Source organism: Doryrhamphus excisus, linkage group LG17 (genome assembly GCF_037039965.1).
Source record: "Doryrhamphus excisus strain RoL-2023G ecotype Guam linkage group LG17, RoL_Dexc_Guam_v1.1, whole genome shotgun sequence".
Classification (NCBI taxonomy): Eukaryota; Metazoa; Chordata; class Actinopteri; order Syngnathiformes; family Syngnathidae; genus Doryrhamphus; species Doryrhamphus excisus.
Genome location: NC_136373.1, coordinates 3969569 through 3997379, shown reverse-complemented (window position 1 = coordinate 3997379; position 27811 = coordinate 3969569). Strand labels below are relative to the sequence as shown.

Sequence of the window (27811 nt, the reverse complement as noted above, 5' to 3'; positions counted from 1 at the left end):
CCCAACATGACAACATTTGATTCACCGGTATAAGTCATTTTTGTACCATTGGAAGAATCTATATACGGGTAATGGTAATGGTAATGGTTTTATTTCATTTGAACATGCATCAGATTACAATTGAATGCATCACATAATCAGTTCACAGTTCCACATGTCCAAAAGGAGTAGGAAGACGCAAAGCTTATTAAATCCTACCCCTCCATCTGGTACTTTTACAATCAGTAACTGTTACATTTGTTCACTTCCTGCTTTCCTAATTTTATTTAAGGTTTTTTTGTTGTAATTTAATTTAATCTAATCTAATCTTATTTTATTTTATTTTATTTTCACATACCAAAGTACAAGGTGATATGAGCATCCAATGACATAATGGGTACCATAGTAAGTGTCGATATAGTGATATATATAGCACATCATGACTGGTTCAAGACTCTTCATCCTTGTATTTAGCAAACATCAACTGCTTGTATTGTTTCTTGAATTGGCTCATCGTTGTGCATTGTTTGACTTCCTTACTAAATCCATTCCATAGTTTGATTCCACATACTGAAATGCTATGGCTTTTTAACGTAGTCCTAGCATAGAAGTGTTTCAAATTTAGTTCAAAGTATTGGATGACATTTTTAGGTAATTGGTTATTTTTAGCCTTATGCATTATTTTAGCTGTTTGAAGATGAACTCTATCAGCAAGTTGAAGAAATAAGGAGTTAGTATGTTCTCTGTAGGCAGCATTATGAATTATCCTTACTGGCCTTTTTTTGCAGTACATTTAGCGAGTGAAGATTGCTTTTATAGTTATTAGCCCATATTTCCACACAATAAGTAAGATATGGTAGAACCAGAGAGCAATAAAGAGTGTGGAGTGATTTCTGATTGAGAACAACATAGGTATATAAAAAAATATATCACCCAAACCTATCTTGTTCTAGTTTGTGTATGGAATCTATCTTCCATTTCTTTCATCTCTCTCAACTTGACTTCTAATGTTTTATTGCTTTATTTTATTGCTTATTTTTTCAGCACCGTTGTCACTGTCCTGTCACAGAACTTAATGACTGAGGAATGATATAACCGATTAAGTTTTTCCAAAGTGTGCCAAGGCAAATACAGAAAACGAATGCTTTGCCAAACACAACACGTTAGAACCCCTAGTACCATTTAGACAAGTGATTGGCCAAACAAACGTTATGCCCCGAAGTGGAACAATTTAAGAAACTCTATCCGGGATTCCAGAAATTGTCAGTAAAAGTCAAAGGTTTTGGATTGCAAAGACAAATGTTGGGTCCATTTGACGTGGTCCTGTGTTGTGACTGCCCAGTCAAACAATGGCGCCCTGTCTCCAGACTTAAACTTTCACTCCCGTAAAGGCTCTGTCTCTAATTTAATCTTTCACTTCTTACATAAACGTGGCTGTCTTCTACGTGGAAAAAATACAACGTAGACATGTGGACATTTATGAAGCCCAGTTGGGGGGAAAGTCAGGTACTATGACAATATTGGAGATGGAAAAGTGAAAGACTAATATAACAAAGAAAATATAGCAACGTCCGATCAATCCATGTCAATAGTCCAGGTTTAGGCTTAAAACCTCAAACATTTCCACTGCGACTCTTCACTGACATGCCAACGTCATAACATAACGCCTCAGCATCAAACGTTGCTCGGACTCGAACCAAGAAAGTGATGGCATGAGAACGCCACAACCACTATAACATGTACGTCTGACCCTCACTGAGATGAAATGCCTCAGGGGGGAATAAAGGTCATCCCACCCAGAGGTCGGTTGGATCGTTCCAAGCCTCGGTTCCCTACACAGGTTAGGCAAACATTCGTGTTTGTGTGTGTTCTGCACCAGTTAGCAACTGGTTAAATAAACGGCCCGACTCCCCGTGGACTCGAAGGTTTAGAGTGACTACCTGATGAAACTACTGAATCGTGGCGCATTTAGCATCCTAAAAAATGTCCATATTTAATAGTGTTTTGTTACCATGAAAACTGTAAATTACATTTGTGGCACCCTTTATGGGTTGTGGTCTAGAATTTTAGCATCTTTAAACAAATGCTGAATGACTTATTATTGTGTTATTATTGTGTTGTTATTGTGCAACATATACGAGACATATTTTACCTTTGGTAATGGTAATGGTTTTATTTCATTTGAACATGCATCAGATTACAATTGAATGCATCACAAAATCAGTTCACAGTTCCACATGTCCAAAAGGAATAGGAAGAAGCAAAGCTTATTAAATCCTACCCCTCCATCTGGTACTTTTACAATCAGTAACTGTTACATTTGTTCACTTCCTGCTTTCCTAAAATAATTTTTAAATTGTTTTTTTAATTTAATTTAATTTAATTATTATTAATTTTGTTTTGTTTTGTTTCATTTTTTTTTAGTAGCCAGGTCCCAACCATGCCCTGGTTGGGACCAGTCTTGCTCAAATTCCACAAAAGTGCTATTCAGTCCTCAAAAAAGCAGAATCGCAAAAACAAAAATTTTCATTACCGGTCAACACCTAAACCTAATAATAATAATAAAAGAAAAAAAATCGTGACCAAAAAGAGGTAAATACCCATATAGTTATGTTGGTTAATGATTTGGCTAACCTGGAGTTGGCTAACTAGTTGTTGGATTGAAGCCAGAGCGTGTCAGGGATATACTGGACCAATGTCGCTTTTGCTAACTTTGCTCCAAAACACAGTGTTGGGTAGCGGTGTTACGAGTTCAATTCCCGGTTGAGTGATGGTGACGGATTCCTGTATTGTTTTCCACATGAAATATCACAATATCCTATGCAGAAGCTACATTTCTTCCGGCATTTGTACATTTTAAGTAGTTAGTTAAGTGAACGGACTGCCTCGACTCGGCACAGGGGGAGATCACCAGCTAACGACCAATTGACTGAAATGAACGGATCTTTTTACTGATTAACTGATGAACCGGAATGATCGTTTTTTGCCCACCACTAGTCTGTAGCATTTTTTTGTCCCATTATTTTTAGTAAGACAGATTTTAATGTCATCTGTGATGACGCCACAGAATAGGACTCACCCAGTTAGTAACAATAGTCCATTGTCTAGCCAATAAAACAAACGCCCAGATATTCACGGGTCACTTTGAGGGCACCTCAATCAATAACGATCGTGTCAAACTTACCGTAATTCTTGTCGACATCAATTCATATTTTATTTTTAATGTTTAATCCTGGACATTTTCAATGCTGAAGAGATAAAAGCCTTGCTGTTAGGATGTCGCAGAATGTCAGGATGTTCCCATGTGGCGTTTGTGGCTTCGTTCCAAATAGATAGTCAATGAAAAAACAAAGAGACCAAGCATGACTTTTTGATGCGGTTGGTGTTTTACTGCAGTCACTGGAAAAATAAAAACAGCCGACTCTTATCAACATGAGGAATATTTTCTAAATACACAGCTGGGAACGTTCGCCTTAAACCATAGCGTGCAAGGAAAGGAAACGGACGAGTGTATTTACTGGGTGACTTCATGCTGAAAGCCTATTGACAGAAAATTAATGACCCTGATGCAATATGTTTTTATATACACTATCAGCTGTTTTTTTTTGGGTTCTTGTTGTATTTATTTATTTTTTTTCCTCACTCTTATGACCTCGTCGGCTCCTCGCTGCAAAGTTAAGCTCTGGGCGGGTCGTCACTGGGGAAACTGGGTGGGAAACTGGTCTGAACTCTGGCAAATGACACTGATCCCACACTTCCTGGTTTCTCAGACAGACACACAGAGAGAGTTCAGAGGAGGGCCAGACACGTCGGAAAGAAACAAATAAGAGCCAAGACTTGCTTTGTGTGCACAAAGGGAGAGGAATTCATTCTTCTGAAGAGATTAAAGTCATAACAATGGTTGTGTTTTCCACGGACAGCAATAAGATGAGCATTGATTTATGCTAAATAAGACCATACAAAGTATCTGGGATGTTTTTGTTTTTGTTATTTTTCCATATCAAACAATACAAATAACAATCTTTGTGAAATTTACAGACAAAAAATGCAGAACCGGAGATGTCACTGCTCAGATTTTTGTGGTATCTCTGTGAAACAGTGTAGCGGTGAAAGTTCGCCATTCATCTCTCATCCCATTTAAGACAATTTTGGTCGGTTTAAGCCTCCGCATTTGAGGTTCCATTTCTACGAGTTATTTTTTTTTTCCAGCAGGAACCACTGTGATGGATTTTGTGCAAGAAAGAATGCTAGGTCAAGATACATTATGCTAAACTACTCGGATAAAACATCTGTAGTTTAGCTTTGTGATTTACCTAACACAGGGGTCGGCAACCTTTATGATTTCCGAGGAGAAAAAGCAGAGTTGATCGAGTACTCTTGCTAGTATTGGGTCTCGCAGAAAGTCAGATTTTTTGCAAAACTCATGACAAAGATGCGTATTTCTTCCCATTCGGGTGATACTTGAGCATTGCGAAGGGAGCCACTCTGGAGCCATGGGTTGCTGACCCCTGACCTAACAATTAGTCTAATATGTAATAATATGGGCTGCACGGCGGTCTAGTGGTTAGCGTGCAGACATCACAGCAAGGACAGCCGAGTTCAATCCCGAGTTTGCAGGTTCTCCGGGTACTCCGGTTTCCTCCCACATTCCAAAAACATGCTAGGTTAATTGGCCACTCCAAATTGTCAATAGGTATGACTGTGAGTGTGAATGGTTGTTTGTCTATATGTGCCCTGTGATTGGCTTGCCACCAGTCCAGGGTGTACCCCGCCTCTCGCCCGAAGACAGCTGCGATAGGCTCCAGCAACCCCCGCGACCCTTGTGAGGATAAGCAGTAGAAAATGAATGAATGAATGAAATAATATATCTCATTAATAATGAATGCATTTTCAGAAATATTCATTCTGTACACAAAATGTGGACACAACGGCAAATCAGAATTGAGCAACCTATGATGTGTTTGTGACGTCCACAGCATGTCTTCACCATGGACCCTAAGAACGTGGAGAGCGGACGAGGGAAGGTCCCTCATGACCCCAGCCACCCGTTTGCAAGCACCTTCAGCGGTAAGTCCATATGGTCCATATGGCTAATTTGATTGGTTTATCTCTTATTGTCTTTCTCATTGTAAAGTATATATGTGAAGTTTTTGGAGTAGTAGCTTAGTAGTAGAATAGCTGACTCAGCAGTCATGTGACACGACCGCAGGCCTCCTGCGCTTCAGGATCCTTTTACACTTCAGTCCTGAAGGTTTGAAACAGGCTGTTTGCGTCCTCGCGGCATGTGGGCGAATCGCGGGATAAATGTGTGTACATTCCCAGGTTGACTGTGATTTATTAAGGCAGCGTTGTGTGTGTGTGTGTGTGTGTGTGCACCTATATAAATGTGATCCATCTTTTCATGCCTGTTTTATAAATGAGGGTCTGTGTAATAGATCTCTATGGAGGGTAATCCTCACTGGTTCTTCAAGTGGCTAAGGCCCCAGTTGGTTTCTCCAATGACCTGGATAAGTTTTTAGCTCGCCACCATCAACCTGCTAGCCTATGCTGGGCTAACTTCCAATAACTTAACTTAACTTAAGTTTATGTGCACCTGAGCTCCCATAAAGACAGTAAATCATCAATGGAGGCCACTGTACAGTATATTGCGTTTTTCCATGTAAAATGTGCTAGCATAAATAAACGCTATAATTATAGCCATGGCGTTTATTTACCTAAACACAGAGAATGTGGCGTTAATTGGAATCAGGCGAACAGTGGTTGAAACTCAAATAAGTTAACAGTTCGAGCAACTACGACGTTAAAGCGCACGCAGAGGTAGGTAAATGTTAGAATAAAATATACATCGAATGAATATAGCATTAGTTATCACCCTTATATCCGTTTGCTTAGACAATAGAAAGAGTGTTTGAATGTGCTGAAGAAGGAAGGTTCCTGTGACCCTCATCAGAGATCCCCAGCGACCCCCAGGTTCCTGGAGGTACCTGGATGCGCCAACAGCAACCCTGCAGATGTTCATGTTAATCCTGCAAGAATGTGTCAAGATAAGAACTCATAAAACAATAAAAGTAATTACTCTCACATATACACACAAACATAAACAAACAAATACAGCTCGTACAACTGCCCCCCCCTTAGAGTAGCACGACTATGTAGTAGGGACCACCGAAAAGAGAATAAAAAGAGTGTGAACTGCATATTCAGAGTGGAACGGCATGTCACTGGGTATGATGTTCCACTCTACTCTCTGCGAGTAACTTTGAATATTATTTTCTGTCTCTTCTGTATTTCTGTATTTAAGTGTTTTTAAAAGCATCACAGGAGTTTGAACCTGACAGTAAAACTGCTAGATACTGACTACTCTTCATACGTCTAATTATTAAAAAATGCATTTTTTTTTTTTTTTGTGATTTACCTAACACCGGGGTCGGCAACCTTTACGATGAAAAGAGCCATTTTACCCCCTCACTCACGAAAGAAAAATAAACTGGAGCCGCAAAACATAATTCAAAAACAATGTCTTATAAACTTTCAAGAGTTTTAACAGTACAATATTAGATTCTCGCCAGATTTGGGGGGAATTTTGGGGTATCAAAGTAGTTCCGAGGAGAAAATCAGAGTTGATCGAGTACTCTTGCTAGCATTGGGTCTCGCAGAGAGTCAGATTTTTTTCAAAACTCATTAAAAAGATGCATATTTTTTCCCATTTCCGGTGATACTGAGCATTGCGAAGAGAGCCACTCTAGAGCCATGGGTTGCTGACCCCTGACCTAACAATTAGTGTAATATGTAATATATGCAAGACTGCAAATCCAGACTTGACTGCTAAAGTCTATATTTTAACTTTCCCTTGACTTGTGTAAATGGAGTCGCCCTCCACGGTCTCAGTAGAGGATCCACATAGAAAGCACTAAAGTTTGGTTTTCTCCCAATGGGATCCATATGGGATCTGCGGGATTTCCCTCTTCCTTCCTGTGCTGCATGTCAGAAGCCTTGACCACGATCCTTAAGTGTCACCAACGATTTCCGTCTTGTGTTTGACTTCTTGTTCTTCGCCGACTTCCAACCGTCCAGGCGGGGAGTTGTTTACAGGACTAACGGCAGACTTCTTAGGACGAGACTCTGTGATCTTCAGAAGCATGGGAGGTCGCTCCACCATGAGGACGGAAACCGACCATAAAATCCTCCATGGTAATGACTGAGTCTTACGTCGAGATAATCCTTTTTCATAACGACTGCTAACGGTCTCTTCTCCTAAGACCCCAAGTTCGTTGCGGCTCACCTCATCCCAGACAATGACGACAGAGACAACGACAAAGTGTACTTCTTCTTCACGGAGAAGGCAACCGAGGCGGGCGACAGGGAGGAGACCATTCACACACGTGTCGGACGAGTGTGTGTGGTGAGTTCAAGAAACTACGACTACTATCTCATGGATCATAGTACCTTGCCTTTATTTCTAACAGCTGAAAGAAAAGTTGATGTACGTATTTATAGATCAAGTAGTCCTTATCATTATTATTTGGACTCATTTCCTAAATGTGGGATTGAGCCTTAAATACACGAAACCTTTTTGATGAGGTAAATATGGCAAAGTGTTTTATGGTTGCAGCCTCTCATCCACACGCAAACGGCGTTCCGGGTTACCCAGATCGGTATTTTGGTAATGGTTTTATTTCATTTGAACATGCATCAGATTACAATTGAATGCATCACATAATCAGTTCACAGTTCCACATGTCCAAAAGGAGTAGGAAGAAGCAAAGCTTATTAAATCCTACCCCTTTATCTGGTACTTTTACAATCAGTAACTGTTACATTTGTTCACTTCCTGCTTTCCTAATATAATTTTCAATTTTTTTTATTAATTTTATTAATTTTATAAATTTTATTAATTTTATTAATTTTATTAATTTTAATTGTATTTAATTTTATTTGATTTTATTTAATTTTATTTAATTTTATTTAATTTTATTTAATTTAGTTTCATTTTGTTTATTATGTAATGTAGTTCTTCCCTGAGATCATATTTTTCCTCTCTCGTAGAGAAGTATTGGATGACATTTTTAGCTAATTGGTTATTTTTAGCCTTATGCATTATTTTAGCTGTTTGAAGATGAACTATATCAGCAAGTTGAAGTATTTGTCATTTTAGAAATAAGGAGTCAGTATGGTCTCTGTAGGCGGCATTATGAATTATCCTTACTGGCCTTTTTTGCAGTACATTTAGCGAGTGGAGATTGCTTTTATAGTTATTAGCCCATATTTCCACACAATAAGTAAGATATGGTAGAACCAGAGAGCAATAAAGAGTGTGGAGTGCTTTGTTCAATATTGAATAGCTGGAAATTGTATATGTAATATAGGATATGGACACAATGACACAATTTTGGGAAAATTCCGGATCACCGTCAGGATCTAGGAATGTTTTAAACGATTCTTTTTAACATAGTGAGATAGGACCATTTGTGCATATAACGCCACAAAGAATGGTCACAACACAGGACAAGTTTACAATAGGTTCTACAAAATATCAAAAACTGATCCAAAAAATGTTGGATTGTTATTTTGGTGTGAAAAACAATATGGGGGGTCTGGTTCTCTGGTTCTCTGGTTCAACCGTACTGTACAGTCGGCCATTCTTGTCCATTTCTATGGCTTCTTTTGCATGCGCTATGCAATCCTTGACTGTATTTGTTTTGGTTTGCACACAATTGACCTGTAAATTGCTGAAGAAAACCTTTTTCCCACATTCATTGTGGAAACAAAACATCTGGCTTGCGAGTTGAGTGTGAAACAGAGAAGAAGCCCAGCGGTCAGGTGTAGGAACCAAACATCTGCCGAGGAAGTGATTGCAGAGTTTGCAATTTCGCAGCCAGTGGACTTTCTCGTTTCCTGGTCGATCCCTTACGGGCCTGGAGTTTGGAATCTAGGCCAAAAGCTACGTGGGTCCATCGCTAGAAAAAGATGATGATGATCAAGAGAGCTCCGTAAGAACAGCTCCTAACTCTCTTGTGAGCTATCCGATGTTGACTTATCTCAAAAGGGTGGATATATATAAAAAAAAAAACACAAAAAAACTTCAAATATTTTCAACAAAATGAAGCCGGTCTCCTTCCAAAGTACACACAGCTGTCGGATTTCACGTTCAACGTCTCAGTTCTCTTTGCATGCTTCCTTACATTCTTCCAGGCTGCGTGCGGAGAGCATAAATATATGAAGAATATATAGGTATGCTAACAAGAATAAATGAAAATATACATAACCGCAGTGGTAGCAACACATAGGAAACTGGACCAGAGGGAACTTTTAACCCTTTTGAGAGAACACAATCCATTTGTGAACAGCAGTCAATGACTTTCATACTTTGAAACCACTTTTCCCAATTGGAAAAATCATGGAAATAGAATCTGTCACCATGATATAACCTTTTTTAAACTGTACAGACATGCCCTTTTTATAGGGCATCACTAAAAAGCAGCAGAACAATGTGACTTTTTTTTTTTTACCCAACCAATCTGAAAGAAACTGAAAAATATATTGTTAAATATAATGGTACTAGGACTGCACGGCGGTCGAGTGGTTAGCGCGCAGACCTCACAGCTAGGAGACCCGAGTTTGATTCCACCCTCGGCCATCTCTGTGTGGAGTTTGCATGTTCTCCTCGTGCATGCGTGGGTTTTCTCTGGGTACTCCGGTTCCCATAAAATTCCAAAAACATGCTAGGTTAATAGGCGACTCCAAATTGTCCATAGGTATGAATGTGAGTGTGAATGGTTGTTTGTCTATATGTGCCCTGTGATTGGCTGGCCACCAGTTCAGGGTGTACCCCGCCTGGGATAGGCTCCAGCACCCATCGCGACCCTCGTGAGGAAAAACGGTAGAAAATGAATGAATGAATAACGGTACTGACGTCCGGCTGAACCCCACATGATCAAGCACTTTGCTGATGGAGGCGAGGAAAAACGTTTTCATTTTCCACTTGTGGCTTATTTTTAGCGTCCTTCTGCATATTGTAAAAATAAAAGAAAAAAAATTATGATTCAGTTATATGATTAGATATTTCATAAAGCTGTTTTGTAAGAACTTACACTGAATTAGTTTAGTGTCTATGAAATGGGTCATTACCAAGTCCTTACAAAAACTGTACAACGGTTTTTGTTTCTGTTTGTTCTGTTTACTAGAATGACGTAGGAGGACAGAGAGTTCTGGTCAACAAGTGGAGCACCTTCATCAAAGCCAGACTGGTTTGTTCTGTGCCAGGACCTCATGGCATCGATACACACTTCAACCAACTGGGTATCTATCTGTATATCTTGTCATGGGTAATACTAGAGATAGGAACCTTGAATATACTATTAGTGTAGTCAGTGTACAGCTAGTATCACCGTGAAAACCACATGAAAATGAGCTTTGAATGAACCACAGATCATTTTGTTGGACTTTGAACTATGAGATAACTGTCTGATTGTTTCTACCCAAACAGAGGATGTTTTCTTGCTAAGGACCAAGGACGAGAGAAACCCGGATATTTATGCAATCTTCAGCACTATCAGGTAAAAAATCTAACAAATCCTAAAAACATATTGTTACACATACTATAGGGTAGACTCTTAAGTTATATTCATTCTTTCATTTTGTACCGCTTATCCTCACATCCTGGACTGGTGGCCAGGGCACATATAGACAAACAACCATTCACACTCACATTCATACCTATGGACAATTTGGAGTCGCCAATTAACCTAGCATGTTTTTGGAATGTGGGAGGAAACCGAAGTACCCGGAGAAAACCCATGCATGCACGGGGAGAACATGCAAACTCCACACAGAGATGGCCGAGGGAGGAATTGAACTCGGGTCTACTAGCTGTGAGGCTGGCACGCTAACCACACGACCGTCGTGCACATAGCATATATAAAACGATAAAACATTGTTCGATGTTTTTTTTTTAGAGGCTTCATAGTTGAAATAGGCGTGTCCCAAATGACGTGCTTTGTTAGCTAGCTCATATTAATGCATGTTCTGGCGTTATAATGCACAGAAAAGTGAAAGAAAGTATTACTCGATTAATGAAAACAACAAACTTCAAACTCCGGGAGGAAACCGGAGTCCTACAGAATCCACACAGAGATGGCCGAGGGTGGAATTGAACTCGGGTCTCCTCGCTGTGAGGCCTGTGGGCTAACCACTCCATCGCCGTGCAGCCCTGTGACTGAATTATTCCAAATTTTTATAGTAACCTAGCATGTTTTTTTTTGGAATGTGGGAGGAAACCGGAGTACCCGGAGAAAACCCACGCATGCACGGGGAGAACACGCAAACTCGAATTCAAAATCGAACTTGAGGCCTGCATGCTAACCACTCGACCACCGTGCAGCCTGTGTTGACGTTATATTTTTAATGTAATTCTACTTATTTAAGTGACAATCCTATCTTTTGTTTATCTTCCCTACAGTAACGTATTCCAGGGTTTCGCCGTATGCGTCTATCGCATGGCTGACATCAGAGAGGCCTTTAATGGGCCGTTTGCTCATAAAGAGGGTCCGGACTACCAATGGGGGCCCTATGAGGGACGCGTCCCTTACCCAAGACCAGGAGTGGTGAGTGGTTATTCAGGGTTTTATTCTGCCAATTCCGATACCAAGGACTTAAATTGTCCAATGCCGAAACTGATCACTTGCTACTGGACAGATCCTTACATGCATAATTTTATCAATATTTTTCACTTGAAAGTTGGTAATTTTTTGCTTATTTAAACCTATAAACAGAATTGTATATACTGTATACAGTTTGTAAGATGCTTATATAAACATGTTGAAATACAGTATAATTTTCAATCAAATGAAGTGTTGAAAAGCCCGAAATTGGTAAAGTAAACTTCTGGTCGCTGAGTATACTTGCTGAGAGCCTGTCAGTCACGTTGCTGCAATTTCAATTTAAAACACAAACACAACTACTCGCAATCACACGGGCGTTTCTTACGCCTCATTTGCGGAGCCAGCGGGAACATATGGACTATGAATTATATATACGAAAGAAGCTGACTTTGCTGATTAACAGGAATGTATTGGCTTTTGTGCAACTGGTGGTCAAAAATGAAAGAAAAAATCAAGAAATCTTGCAGAACACCTTAAGCTAACGTGCTTTCTCCATTAAAAATAATTTTGTGAACTGTTTATTTTAGTACCAAGATACAAGTCAGTAAAAATTCCGATGGTCGACCTCTAAAATGTTCTTCTTTCCTTATTTGATATCTCATCCGAGAAGATTAAAGCCACGAAACATCCATCACGTCCCCTTATTTGGCTGTCAGACGTCCGCAGGAATGAAAAACAGTTTTCATTGGAGACAACTTTGATTAACCCTGGCTGTTTATTTTGGATGAATTGCTGTACTTCAACGCCGTTTTGGCACACGGTGATGGGATTTCTTTTGTTGATTCAATCCAGCGTTACCCCGACCTTTGTGTTAAAATGTCATTATCATCTCATTGTGTCACATTTAACAGCCTTCGTCCGTCAAGGCTAATTATTCCAGATCGTCATCCTACTTTTATTTCACATGACACTCACAATATAAAGTGTTTTATGTTCTTTTCTTGTGTTTCTTCAGTGTCCTAGCAAAATCACCAATCAGCCCGGCAGAGAATTCGGCAGCACCAAAGACTTCCCCGACTCCGTGCTCCAGTTTGCTCGTAGCCACCCGCTCATGTGGCGTCCGGTGCACCCCGCTTTACGGCAACCCGTCCTCGTTAAGGCTAATGTTCCTTACAAGCTCAAACAAATCGTGGTGGACCGCGTTGAAGCCGAGGATGGGCAGTATGACATCATGTTCATCAGCACAGGTGAAAAGGACATAAAACGTCATAATTGACTGAACGGGGGAATTGAACCGCAGCTTCTCTTGTAGACATTGGCAGCGTGTTGAAGGTCATTGCTCTGCACAGTGGAAACAGCCTGGAAACAGAAGAGGTCACACTGGAGGAGCTTCAAGTCTTTAAAGTAGGTTTAATGTCTTATATAATATGTCTTATATACAATATAGTTGTTACATAACGTATTGTTGTCATCATTACAGGTGCCAACGTCCATTACATCACTGGACATATCCGTCAAAAGAGTAAGTCAAATTTTTTTATAAATCCTTGATTGAACGAGTATGTCTCATTGCCCCCCCCCCCCCCCCTCCCCAATGTCATCATCAGCAAGCCCTGTACGTGGGCTCCCCAGCAGGCGTGGCCCAGGTTAAGTTGCATCGTTGTGAGACTTACGGGAAGGCGTGCGCCGAGTGCTGCTTGGCCAGAGATCCTTACTGCGCCTGGGATGGCTCGTCCTGTGCTCGATACGTACCCAACAGTAAACGCCGCTACCGCCGACAGGACATCAGGCACGGGAACCCGGCGCTCCAATGTCTGGACCAGAATTTTAGCGGTACGTTTGACTTCTACGACTGGTAGAGAAAAGTGTCAGGCGTGATAGAAGAGTCACAAAACTGTGGCGAGACCAGCCATGTTGTTTGAGGAAAGGACAGGAAGCAGAGATGAGTCCTCATTGGGAGTGACCAGGATGGATAGGATCAGGAAGGAGTACATCAGAGGGACATTACAGTTACACATGTTACATAAGGTAGTCTTGAAGGCCACCATATTTCTGGTTGGTTATTGGACAAGACAAGCAAGGTTATGTGGGCATGTTGGTATAAGACAATATAGAATAACGCTGCTCATAATCATTCCATGAAACTATTCCCGATGCTTTCTCTCACAATCAGAAGACCTGGAGGAGATGGAGGACCATGTGGTTTACGGGGCCGAGAACAACAGCACCTTCCTGGAATGTGTTCCTCGCTCCCCACAGGCTGCCGTCATCTGGTTCATCCAACGTGATGACCGCAAGGAGGAGGTGAGATGACACCTATGAATGTGAGTGTGAATGGTTGTTTGTCTATATGTGCCCTGTGATTGGCTGGCTGGCCACCAGTCCAGGGTGTACCCCGCCTCTCGCCCCAAGACAGCTGGGATAGGCTCCATGTGGATATGTCAAGATACTCTCAACAGATATTTGATTGGTACGTCAACACAACTATTTGTCCATAACAAATTCAACTTAAGCGCGGCGGTGAGTGGTTATATAGGAGGTCACAGCTAGGAGACCTGAGTTCAATTCCACCCTCCGCCATCTCTGTGTAGGACTCCGGTTTCCTCCCGGAGTTTGAAGTTTGTTGTTTTCATTCATCGAGTGATACTTGGGGTTAGCATGCCGGCCTCACAGCTAGGAGACCCGAGTTCAATTCCACCCTCGGACATCTCTGTGTGGAGTTTCCATGTTCTCCCCGTGCATGTGTGGGTTTTCTCCGGGTACTCCGGTTTCCTCCCACATTCCAAAAACATGCTAGGTTAATTGGCGACTCCAAATTGTCCATAGGTATGAATGTGAGTGTGAATGGTTGTTTGTCTATATGTAGACAGCTTGACAGTGACTGAGGTGAGTCCAAGGAAATACAGCTCGAATAGGTGCAGATTCTGGAAGATTTAGAAAGTTTTCTGTGCGGGTTATTGTGTGTAGCTGCTCTATAGGAGTCCAAGGTATTTGTCCATAGGTATGAATGTGAGTGTGAATGGTTGTTTGTCTATATGTGCCCTGTAATTGGCTGGCTGGTAACCAGTCCAGGGTGTACCCCACCTCTCGCCTGAAGACAGCTGGGATAGGCTCCAGCGTGCCCAACAAAAAATATATTTTTTGTTGTTATGGACACAGAAGTGAGGATGTTTGTAGGATGCCTGAAAGCAACAAATCCATATTTTTGGGCGCCAAAATTCATATTTTCCACAATCTTTGCCTTGAAGAGTGCCTTCTTAATATCATGTGACGGCAGAAAGGAAGTGGTTGACAGATTTGGGTGGCGTGTAATCTTTGGCAAATGGTTGCCTTTAAACCCGAGATGCGTACGTCGTAGCTCAGGCACGTGTTCCACTCATCCGCCATTGTTTTGACAGATGGGTGAAATTGGGCAATTATATTTGAAAGACCATTGAGCGCATGCCGCAGATTATTACGTCCACTACGTCCAATCACTCACGTGTTGAGCTCATAATTGTCCAAACTCGAAGCGAGCACCTCAGTCATCAGCACCGTTCCCTGTTTCCCTGCAAATAAACACTAACCGCTGACAAGGCTGCCATATTTGTGTTGGCGCCGCAATGGGACAGTCTTCGGAGCAGAGGTTCGGAATACGAGCTAATGGGAGGAAAGCAAGGGGGCGGACAAGAAAGAAGGATGAGGTATGAATGAATAGAGGCAGCGGTGTTGAAATTTGGAAAATGTGAAATACAGGAAGTGACAGATTTAAGTGGAGTAAGGCGGGACCTTAAAATAAGTCTAAGCGGTCCCACATTCGCTGAAGTTTTGGTAATGCTGGCGTTCTTATACGTAGCAACTAGCGTGTTGTTTCTTCATACCAAAATCGATTCTAATTCCCCTTCCCAGGTCAAGCTGGACGATCGGGTCATGTCTACAGACCAGGGCCTCCTATTCCGTCGTCTCCTGCACCAGGATGCCGGAATCTACATTTGCCGGTCTAGAGAATACGGCTTCACCCAAACGCTAACCCGGATCACTCTCGAAGTTCTTCAAGGGGACACCTTGGATGAGCTGGTGGGTCAACGGGAAAACGCCGGCCTCTCAGACCTCGTCAAGGACAGATCAGGCGCAGCCTACAAAAGCTGGATGCCATGCAACTCCTTCGGTAGGTTAGGCCCCATCGGCCAATCACGGATGTGGTTCAAGGATATTATGCAGATTATCGGACCGTCCAACCTTCCCCACGTGGAGGAGTACTGCGAGAGGATGTGGTGCAACGAGAAACTGAGGAGGAAGCACAAGGGCATGGTGGAGAAGTACCGACAGGCCCAGGAGAGCGCCAGGAAGGCTCGGAGCAAGAGTTCCGGGGAGAGGAACCGCATGCCGAGGGACCTTAGCGGAATTGTGCAGTGATCCCGAACACTAAACCAAAAAACTACAACTGAGGTGGATTAGATCTCTGCTCCGGTAGTCCCCCTTGAGAAAAGACTTCCTTTGGCCTGGACATGCAGATCAGGAAGGGACAATCCAAAGGGGTTTTGGAAAATGAATTCTGACTTAAAAACGTATCACAGATCAAAGAAAACCGTTTAATTGACTTGGCATCGTTATCAAGTCTTAGTCTTTGACTTTATTTTGGGCTGAGCCTTTGACTTCACTGACCCCCAAACCATCTGAGCTAGCTAAAACTGGATGCTAGGCAGAAACGACATGTTGACGGTTCAACGGATTTGCACTTTTCCACACAAAGATCCTTAAAGGGACAGCGCCTTATTTTCACCTAGGTTGACCCCTGTTGGTCGTTTTGGTTGGTAAGCAAAAAAAAACAGTGTCATCCTAAAGGACCCTATGGAGGACTCTCGGATTTTGAAACTTTTTCTTTCCAAGATCACTTCAGTACGGTACGCAAGAAGGTCGGAAAGAGTTCAGGAATTCTGTAAATTGTCGCAAAAAGGAATGCCGCACTACTTGGCAGCACTAGCCACGTATACATGGACCCAAATATTCCAATTCCATTCGGGTTATTTGCTCAAACAAAAAGAATGTAACCTTTGTATACACCTCATTCCGAAAAAAAAGTGCCAATCGGAATGAATATATAATGGGATTCCCAGGGGTGGAATATTCCTTTCCCCAATCCGATTGAGGTATCTTGTACCCGCTCAAACGGGTGCGTTCTTCTTTGTGGTGTTTTTCTTCTTCTGTTGTTTATTAACGGTTGGCAAGCAGCTTTCATGTGCATTAGCGCCATCTGTGGAACAGAATCTAAACCCTTCTATACGCCATTCATAAGTCCAGTTTTATTAAAAAAAGAAAATAATTCTTCCTAATGATAAAATATTAGCAAGTTTGAACTTTATCTTTTCCTGTTCCCGGGTGCGTTCTTTCAGCGAATGCTGAGATATGACGTAACACGCTGCTCAAGACGTTCTTAGATTTAAAAAAATGGAGGCGAGCAATCGGCACTGGACTGCTGCGGAAAGTTTGTTTTTTATTCAAACTAAATTTCAAGACTGGACAAACGAAAAACTGGCAATACGGAGTTATTCCAACAAGTGAAAGAAAAACTGGAGGAAGTCGGTATCACGTGATGTTGGTGTTTACGTTTTACTGTGTATGCCCCATTGACTATTCTGGTTGATTATAGCGCATCATGTAGACACATGATTGGAATATTCCTTTCCATGGATACCATTGCTTTCGGAAAGGTCATTCGGAAAGATTCCAAAACTCCTCATGTAAACGTGGCTATTGTTGAGTCAGTCCTAACTAGTTTGCTGTCTAAGGAAGAACAACATGACTTGGAAAGTTGAGCTACTTTATATCCACTCAACTTTATTCTGATCAATTCCACAGAAGAAGATTAAAAGTTCTTGCAGTAGATATTGAAAATATGATAAAAGATTGTTTATCTTCACTGTAATATTCAATCAAGTTTTTGAATAGTCATCCATTCATTTTCTATCGCTTATCCTCACCAGGGTCGCTGGAGCCTATCCCAGCTGTCTTCAAGCGAGAGGCGGGGTACACCCTGGACTGGTGGCCAGCCAGCCAATCACAGGGCACATATAGACAAACAACCATTCACACTCACATTCATACCTTGGAGTCGCCAATTAGGAACAGGAGATGAATTTCAAAATAATATCACCAGTATTCATTCAGAAGAGCCAAAATGTCAAAATTGGAGTGGCCAATTAAGCTAGCATGTTTTAAATATGTTTTTTGAATATACCACTCCTTGAAACTCCATCATAATTTTGCATCAACAGCTCAATTATGCATGAAGTAGATTTACCACTAAGCTAAGTAGACGTCTTTTGGTAGCATGTTTGCATCCTCTCTCCTTCTATAATTGGCATTTTGAAACTGAATTTCAATTTTTTTGTAGTCCGGGATTAAAAAAAAAATCACTGAAAGTTGCATTGTGGGACATTTAATGCATTCAGCGTTTATGTAGAGTGGTATCCGTGTTCCCGTGGATCAACGCCGCTCCATAGTACTGCTCCCTAGAAATGGCAAAATTGTACATTTCAAATTACAAAATAACGTAATAATGTATAATTGTTGAAAAAAAAGGTGTTGTGTGTGATTATGAATTTAGTATTTTAGCATTTTTAACTTAATGCTGTCACAGTTTATCAATGACTTTAAAACCATCAAATTTTATCCTTATGTTATTTTCCGACATATAGGATAAAACCGTTTTTGTTGTACTGAAACACTTGTAAAATGTTGTTGTAGTATACCACCGAGCATATTGTATACTTGTTAATATGTCATCTAAAAGCATTAAACTAAGATTTTGTGATATGTATCTTTGAGACAACTTTGGAGTACAATGTAAAAAAAAAAAAACGGTGTATAGTTGAAAAATTTTGCGATGCATCTGTAAGTTTTAAAATTACCAACCAAATCAGGGTTAGGGTTTTGATTAGAGGTAGGGTTGTGTACTAGGATTATGGTTTTGGTTAAAGTTGGGGTAACGGTTAGGTTCAGTTTCGGGTTTAGACAAGGGTTTAGAGTTTGTGTTAGGGTGAAGTTTTGGGATAAAGATACTACACTAACTACAAGGCATATATGTAACAATAATACATTATTAATATCTGTACAATTACCCCATCTTGAGGACTGACCACAAGTTCTCAAAGAGATTAAGCTCTCAGTAGTTTCCTGGACATGGACCCAAAATGTCGATGTTTTCTTTCCCAAGTCACTTCGTCAGTTGGTTATCATTTTTGCCTTAGGAAAAAACAATGGATGTCCCAAAACTGTTGGGAGAAATTGCTCTGGGAAGATGTTTTGGGACTATTCTTTATTCCTGGTTGTGTTCTTAGGTAGAATTGTGAGTGAGCTGAGAAGCTGTTATGATTTCAGGATGCTTGGTTATGACACCGAATCGAAACAATCAATCAGAAAAGGGATTAAAATGATGAGAAAATGATATTACCCCAGTCTTTCACAGTCCAAAACCACTTTGCCCCTGTTTTCTTGTCATTAGCCATGGTTAACAGAGGAAAAACAAAGATTCCAAGCATGACAGAGCCATCTCCATCCTTGGATCCTAGAATGTTAACCACAAAATAACTAACATAATGTCAACCTTTTTTTTTTTATAGCAAAGGATGAAATGCAGTGGAAATGATATTTTGGAAATTAAGCTAATTTTCATGACTAAAAGGGACTTTGCGATTCACTGCCTTTTATCTGATCACTATTGGTAACATTCTGGAGTGTATGTATGCAAAACGGACATGAGTGTAGATATGTTTCCAAGATGGCCGCTGTATGTTTGCATTGCTTACAATACTGTAGTGATTCATGTAAGAACTTGAGTGATTTTGGTTAAAAACAAAAAAGAAAACCATGGAAGTATCAGGTGTTTAACTCTTATCAGCTATTATTTTCCATTATATTTGTACCTGGGTGACATATTGGTGACATATGTGGATAAAAACTCTATAAACATTGAGAAAATAATGTCAATATTGGTGGTATTGTGTTTTACACTTCAAGTGTATTTTGTTTTCTTGATTGTGATGGGGAAAAAAAAGTTTTAAAAAATTGCTTTCATGAGACAGACACACATGGAACGTACCAATGAGTAACCTTTTTGCAGCATTTGCAAAAATAAATGTATAGGAGATGACCTAGCCCACCATTCTCTGCAGTGTTACAATTTAATTTGAACATTAATATACACTCAAATCCCAAAGTCCGATAAAAAGAATGTAGAAGCAAGAATCAAAAATTCGAACGAAATTGTGTGTTTTGCGCGGTGCCTTGATTTGGTATCGTGCTTTCATTGGTTTTCTAGTTTTTTTTTTTTTTGCATTCTAGTTCATGTCAACCATCTGCACTGAAGCTAAGCAGTATGTGTCTTTCTACTGATATCTTTCATTTAAAGATAAGACTTTCCCGAGCAGCCTGCCCATATAAGGTCGTGTTCCTCTGTGCTTTTGCTTTTTAATCGCTAAACACTCAAAAGCTTTGGGCTGGAAATAAAACAGCACTAGAGTGTTTTTAAGAGCCAGACATGCCTAGCCGATCCACAGGGAGATCCCATCGCAGATTTACAGGCTCCGCTTTTGACTAATGAAGATGAATCTAATCTGGAATGGTTCTACTTTATATGGGAATATTTCTGTTGAGGTCAAGTGGGAATAAAGCAAGCTAAATGACGTACGGATGTTGCATGGAGGGGCGTGGTTGCTAAAGTGATATAAGCAGAACTGGAGGTAGCAGAGATGAGGATGCTGAGGTTCTCATTGGGAGTGACCAGGATGGATAGGATCATGAAGGAGTACATCAGAGGGACATTACATGTTACACAGTGAGTTTATATAAATAAACACACCTCACCGCAACATCAATATTTTCTTGATTTGTTGTTCTTATCTGTTCCAGGGTCAAGCTGTGGACATGATGTGTTTGAAGTCATAACTGTCATACAAGTGTAAAAATAAGAAGCAGATATGAGGATGCTGAGGTTCTCGTTGGGAGTGACCAGGATGGATAGGATCAGGAATGATTTGTTGTTCTTAAAATGTGCAGTGGAACCTCTAAGGTTAAACACAAGCCAGCTTCTGGATTGTTCAGCTTTAGAGACAGTTTTCCCCGAAAGGAAATGTCGGTAGAAATAATCTGTTCCAGGGTCAAGCTGTGGGCATGATGTGTTTGAAGTCATAACTGTCATACAAGTGTAAAAATAAGAAGCAGAGATGAGGATGCTGAGGTTCTCGTTGGGAGTGACCAGGATGGATAGGATCAGGAAGGAGTACATCAGAGGGACATTACATGTTACATAGTGAGTTTATATAAATAAAGCAATAATGTACCCCTTTTCCACATCATGGGACACTTTAACTACACCTCAACATCGACATTTTCTTGATTTGTTGTTCTTAAAATGTGCAGTGGAACCTCTAAGGTTAAACACGAGCCAGCTTCAGAAAGAAAATATCGGTAGAAATAATCTGTTCCAGGGTCAAGCTGTGGACATGATATGTTTGAAGTTATAACTGTCATACAAATGTAAAAATAAGAAGCAGATATGAGGATGCTGAGGTTCTCGTTGGGAGTGACCAGGATGGATAGGATCAGGAAGGAGTACATTCGAGGGGCATTACATGTTAGAGGCCTTGGAGATAAAGTCAGAGAGGCCAGACTGAGATGGTTGGGACATGTCCAGAGTCACAGTACATGTTGGAGTACAGAGATGAGGATGCTGAGGTTCTCTTTGAGAGTGACCAGGATGGATAGGATCAGGACGGAATACATTACATGTTAGAGGCTTTGGAGACTGAGATGGTTGGGACATGTCCAGAGTAGAGATAGTGAATATATTGTAGAAGGATGCTGTGTTTAGGAGGTAGGAGGCGTAGAGGAAGACCAAAGAGGAGGACATGAGGGTAGTATGCAGAAGACAGGCTTGGATGGCGGAGATTGATTTGCTGTGGCGACCCCTGAAGGGAAAAGCCCAAAGAGAAAAAAGAAGATTATTTAAACTGTAATAAAAACAACAAAGAGTGACCTAAAAGTGTGAAAGAGTCGGTACTGGCTATGACCTGAAAGTCACACAAGAGAAGCGCTGAAAGAGAAAAGAAAGGAGAAAATGGAAAAACATAGAAGAGAAATCGAAACAAGGAGTGTCACGGCTTGTTTTATGACATCCAAACTAGGCTTGTTTGAGGCATCTATTCCAGGCTCCATCATAACAGCAATTATTCATGTGCTGTGATCTAACGTAACGATGCACGACCCACTTTGGAGCACAACCCTGCATCATGCACCTCCATGGTGTATGTAGAAGTTATATAAGTTACTGGCATTAAATAATACTCCCCTTTTGATACATTGCAGTATGCACCTTGTAGTCTTAAACTTGTTTTGTAAAATACACTGTGTTTCCAGGCACGATTGTGCATCAGTCACTGACGATGTAATGGTAATGGTATTATTTCATTTGAACATGCATCAGATTACAATTGAATGCATCACATAATCAGTTCACAGTTCCACATGTCCAAAAGGAGTAGGAAGAAGCAAAGCTTATTAAATCCTACCCCTCCATCTGGTACTTTTACAATCAGTAACTGTTACATTTGTTCACTTCCTGCTTTCCTAATATAATTTAAGTAAACGTTCCATTTTGCATTTATTCCTGGCATTCAGTAATACTCCCCTCTTGATACATTGCAGTATGCACCTTGTAGTCTTAAACTTGTTTTGTAAAATACACAGTGTTTTTGGGCACGATCGTGCATCAGTCACTGACGATGTAATGGTAATGGTTTAATTTCATTTGAACATGCATCAGATTACAATTGAATGCATCACATAATCAGTTCACAGTTCCACATGTCCAAAAGGAGTAGGAAGAAGCAAAGCTTATTAAATCCTACCCCTCCATCTGGTACTTTTACAATCAGTAACTGTTACATTTGTTTACTTCCTGCTTTCCTAATATAATTTAAGTAAACATGTTCTGTTCTGCATTTATTCCTGGCATCAAGTAATACTCCCCTCTTGATATGTTGCAGTATGCACCTTGTAGTCTTAAACTTGTTTTGTAAAATACACAGTGTTTTCGGGCACGATCGTGCATCAGTCACTGATGATGTAATGGTAATGGGTTTATTTCATTTGAACATGCATCAGATTACAATTGAATGCATCACATAATCAGTTCACAGTTCCACATGTCCAAAAGGAGTAGGAAGAAGCAAAGCTTATTAAATCCTACCCCTCCATCTGGTACTTTTACAATCAGTAACTGTTACATTTGTTCACTTCCTGCTTTCCTAATATATTTTTTTGTTTTTTTAATTTATTTTTTTAATTTAGTTTGTTTTGTTTTGTTTTGTTTGTCACGTACCGAAGAACGGGGTGATATGACCATCCAATGACATAATGGGTCCCATAGTAACTGTCAATATAGTGATATATATATACATTACATTACATTTGTTCACTTCCTGCTTTCCTAATATAATTTAAGTAATGCATTTATTCCTGGCATTAAGTAATACTCCCCTCTTGATACATTGCAGTATGCACCTTGTAGTCTTAAACTTTGTAAAAAAATACAGTGTTTTCGGGCACAATCGTGCATCAGTCACTGACTGTGTTATTTTTTCTGTCTGCTTGTTTCGGGTGGTTTGGCTGGTGATATAAAGTCAGTCGGAAAACTGCTGAGAAAAATACATTCAGCAAAGCTGACACATTATTGTTAGTTTTATTGCCATGTTTGCAACTCCCATAACATCCTGTTTTTGTGTTTTATACCGCTGACTTAAACTATTGCAAGTTCATTCGAGGTTTTTGGCCTTATCGTTTTACTTTCAGCATTAAAAAAAAATACCAGAAAAAAATTAGATTTGCTAAATGATCCAATTGAAAGATGTCACAACTTCAGATCCCACCCGAGGAACATCTTTGTTGTCTTGCGCGGTCGTCAAGTGTTGAACAAATGTGTTGAAACAATGCGTCATGACTCATCAGTTCTACAAAAGCAGATGGTCCACTTTGCTCGTTGCTGTTATTGCATTTACCCTGTCATCAGGAATCCTGGATGATTATGTCGGGGCTTGTTGTTTCCTGGCGTGACAAACATCCCGGCCATCAAAGGCGAGAACGCCAAACTATCCCCAAGCAGATGTTTGATGTTTTTTTGCAACGCAGAAAGGAACATGTGTTTTCATGCGCCGTTGTTTAGGTACTAGAAGACGTCTTGTTTTTTGACCCACAGTGAAACAAAGTTGAATCAGCCGGTTTCATATTTTTGACGTTTAGCAAATTTGTCAATCATGCGAAATGGATAGAGTCAATATTTTGAGTCATATTAAATTTCACTACTCATTTGCATTGCATTTGATTCTGCCAAAAAATATAAAATAACAAGTAGTGTGTGAAGCAAATAGTTTGTTGTTAATACATCCACTATCCAGGAATGGAGTAAGGTAATAATAATAATAATAATAATAATAATAATAATAATAATAATAATAATAATAATAATAATAACTACTTCTATTCATTTCTTCTACTTTAAGCTACTAGGCATCATTTGTAGGCTGTATCAATTAGTGTGAATATGTTTTTTTGTACATCAATAGCACAGCTTTTGTGATTTTGTTGATTGCAGCACCCCCCAGTGGTCAACTTATGTATTACAGAAAATAGTATATCATGCAATACAGTATACAAGCCATAGAAAAAATATTAGACCACTTTTGTTTCTTCAGTTTATTGATCCATTTTAATGCTTGGTACAAGTTTGTTTGGGCAAATATAACAACGATAACAAAAATAACTAAAATCTTGCAACTTTTCTTGATAATAACTATAATAATAATTATTATATTTGTCCCAACAAAAGTACCTTTACTTGTAGGGTGGTGTAATACAGCTGACTCGCACCACAAAGTGAGGTGTCAACATGATGTGTACATGATGGTAAATTCAGCATTCCAAAGGTATAATTTGCGTGTTTTTTTTTTTATTATTAATCACAAACAACATATACAACAACATTTGAACATGAGCAAAGTCATGAAGTACCGCTTTAGAATACAAATTAAAATAAAATCATAGTCACTCATAAATATAATAATAATAATAATAATAAAGTTAATGTAGCTAATGTACTATAGCCTAGTACCATGAGTTGTCATCTGGAGTAGCATTTTCCATTAGGAAAAAAACACTGTATAATTACAATGAATTTTGAGTGAGGTTCCCAAAATTTGTATTTGTATAGTTTAGAATTAAAGGAGCTGTAACAACAAAAATGTACTACTTTACTCTTGTAGTATTTGAACTTTTTGTAGTTTTATTTTCACAATAAGTATTTTTGGGGCAAACTGCGGCTCATCCGTCTTCATCCGGCCCAGTTGGCATTTCTAAACATTCATATATTTCCACCGCAAGGCATGCTGGGTAGCTCTTTGTTGCAGCTGAGCTACCCAGCATACCTTGAGGGCATTTGGAAATAACATTCATTCATTTTCTACCGCTTATCCTCACGAGGGTCACCGGGGGTGCTGTCTATAGGCGAGAGGCGGGGTACACCCTGGACTGGTGGCCAGCCAATCACAGGGCACATATAGACAAACAACCATTCACACTCACAATCATACCTATGGACAATTTGGAGTCGCTAATTAACCTAGCATGTTTTTGGAATGTGGGAGGAAACCGGAGTACCCGGAGAAAACCCACGCATGCACGGGGAGAACATGCAAACTCCACACAGAGATGGCCGAGAGTGGAATTGAACTCGGGTCTCCTAGCTGTGAGGTCTGCATGCTAACCACTCAACCGTCATGCACCTATAATGATTATTATTATATTAAACGGGACCTATTATGCTCATTTTTTTAACCCTTTGGCTTGAATTGTGGACTCCTATAGAGCAGCTACACACAATAACCCTCAGAAAACTTTCTAGATCTTCCAGAATCTGCACCTATTCTAGCTGTATTTCCTTGGACCACTCGACCACCGTGCAGACTTGGAAATAAAAAATTTTAAGTAATGTGTTGTTTAGCGCTTAGCTGTTGATTTATGTGATGCGTTAACTTGCTGTGGATGTGTTGTTGGGTTTTTTTTGTTGCTCCGTGAGCAAGTATGTCAGTCTGATTGATGAAGTTTTTAAGGTTTTGACTCGGGTGAGGATTTTTTTTGTTGAAAAACTAAAAAAAAACACCACTTTTCTCTGAATATTACAATATTTTTTGTAATTTTCATTTTTTTTCTCATAATATCACAACTTGTTTACGTTATTTTATTTTCAGTGGCCCCAATACTAGAAGCCTTTTTGTGCTTTTTGCATGTACACACTAAATACCTCCTTTTTGCACAGATATTGAATAAGCCTGTGAGGTCTGCACGCTAACCACTCGACCACCGTGCAGCTTTGGAAATAACAATTTTTAGATAATGTGTTGTTTAGCGCTGAGATGTTGATTTATGTAAAGTTGCTGTCAATGTGTTGTGTTTTTGTTTTGTTGCTCTGTGAGCAAGTAAGTCAGTCTGATTGATGAAGTTTTTAAGGTTTTGACTAGGTTGCTGATTTTTTGTTGTAAAACTAAAAAAAAACACCCCTTTTCTCTGAATATTACAATATTTTCAGTTTTTTTTCTCATAATACCACAACTTGTTTATGTTATTTTATTTTCAGTGGCCCCAATACTAGAAGTCTTTTTGTGCTTTTTGCATGTACACACTAAATACCTCCTTTTTGCACAAATATTGAATAAGCAGTAGTTGTTTTTTTTTAGCTCCCCACTCCTCAGTCTGTAGTGGTTTAATGGTGTAACACAATATTAAGCAATCACAGCTCATTGTATGTGTTTGTCATATTGGCTGCTACAGTACGTGGTGCCTCAATGTGCCAAAAGGAAGTTCTCAGTCTGGCGTCTCTACATCATAAAGTAAAAAGAAACAAAAAAAAAAAAAAGAAAATGCTGAAAGATTGTAAATACATCACATTAAGTAGTTCATCTTTCTGCATGCTTGTGTGTGTGCGCGCATGTTTCCAGTTGAATATTCCAGTTGTGTCATTCCCAGTCATGAAATGCATCGTTTGTCCTCCTCCGGTCTTTAGAGGTGAAGTCCATCCAGGATCTTTTTGTGTCAGAGTTCACACTTAGCGGAAAGACGATTTATCTAACAAATAAGGGACATGTCACAGTACTCAACGACAATGACACGGTGGTGGGATCGTGCGGGATGAACATGGGACAAAACATGCAAAGAAGTCCGTAAACCCGATAAATGTACACAATGGCGGAGGTGCGTTCAAGGTGTCGAAAACGTCTCCAAGAGTTCAGTCATTCTCCCTGAATGAGTCCTGTTGGATATTTCGTTATTATTCCCCCGCACTCCGTGGCGCCCGAGGGTTTGGTTTTCCATCGTGGGTCCGGCGGTTCCTCCCCTTCCTCAACTCCTGAAGATGCTTCCATTTCTTGTTCGAGGGCCGTACAGACGGGCCTGGGGTTTCCGGGTCTTTCCTCGGAGCAGCGACTTTCCTTTCTGTTTGTTCACCGGCGGGATTCCGTCGAGCCCAGACTTGCTCGCAAATCTGGTCCACGGTGCTCAAATTGGGATGATCCACCAGCTGCATGAAGTCCCGATACCAAAGCTTAGGGTTGGAACCTCCTGAGCTGCGGGGTTCCGCTCTAGAAGGGGCGGCCGAGGGCTGGTTGGTGGAAGTGGACTGGATGACGTCTAATGTGATACCCAGCAAGGTTTGCGTGAATCCGTGTTCCATGGCGTGACACTGGTAGACTCCCATGTCCCTCCTTAGCACCCGTCGAATCAGAAGGCCTCTATCCGTCTGCAGGATACGCTCGTCCAGACGTACCTTCACATGAGAACATGGAACGTTTCTTTGATCAAGTTCTACCCCACGTTAGTCAATATTTCAATCTTCTCACCTCTTCTCGTGGTTTCTCTCGTTGCTTCTGGAAGGTCCAGGTGACTCGGGCCTGAAGGGATTTGGGAATGCACTCCAAGAAAGTACTGCTTCCTTCAACTCCGTACAGCTTCTTTTCAGTGACGTGGTGCTTGTGATGGTCTGCAGGGGGCAGCAAAGACAAGATCAACGTTATGAGGCAAGTACTTCTGCACTTTTTTTTTTTTCATCCACAATCCCTATATGAGACATGAACACAAGTCTTTCTGTTTTATGTGTGTTATAAAGATATACAAACAGCTAAAAATAGAGGCAGGTAATTGATGCACAG

The 27811-nt window shown here is 40.3% G+C and overlaps 2 protein-coding genes across 3 annotated transcripts in view; one reads left to right on the top strand and one right to left on the bottom strand.

The window, feature by feature from the left end:
- Positions 1–19664, top strand: part of sema3bl (sema domain, immunoglobulin domain (Ig), short basic domain, secreted, (semaphorin) 3bl) — a 44136-nt gene extending 24472 nt beyond the window's left edge. The window contains exons 5-16 of one of the 2 annotated variants that reach the window (XM_058085224.2): positions 4956–5046; positions 7054–7170; positions 7239–7381; positions 10164–10278; positions 10466–10535; positions 11438–11582; positions 12595–12826; positions 12892–12983; positions 13060–13101; positions 13187–13412; positions 13756–13883; positions 15468–19664. In XM_058085224.2, coding sequence (XP_057941207.2) covers positions 4956–5046; positions 7054–7170; positions 7239–7381; positions 10164–10278; positions 10466–10535; positions 11438–11582; positions 12595–12826; positions 12892–12983; positions 13060–13101; positions 13187–13412; positions 13756–13883; positions 15468–15974 — 1908 coding nt within the window. In that variant the 3' untranslated portion in view covers positions 15975–19664. Of the gene's footprint in view, positions 1–4955; positions 5047–7053; positions 7171–7238; positions 7382–10163; positions 10279–10465; positions 10536–11437; positions 11583–12594; positions 12827–12891; positions 12984–13059; positions 13102–13186; positions 13413–13752; positions 13884–15467 lie in introns of both variants that reach the window. The other variant, XM_058085223.2, reaches the window with a different exon arrangement.
- Positions 19665–26726: 7062 nt separating this feature from the next.
- Positions 26727–27811, bottom strand: part of sema3b (sema domain, immunoglobulin domain (Ig), short basic domain, secreted, (semaphorin) 3B) — a 63016-nt gene continuing 61931 nt past the window's right edge. Inside the window, exons 19-20 of the mRNA XM_078797696.1 lie at positions 27503–27642; positions 26727–27429 (exon numbers count right to left, since the gene is read on the bottom strand). Coding sequence (XP_078653822.1) covers positions 26935–27429; positions 27503–27642 — 635 coding nt within the window. The 3' untranslated portion in view covers positions 26727–26934. The remainder of the gene's footprint in view (positions 27430–27502; positions 27643–27811) is intronic.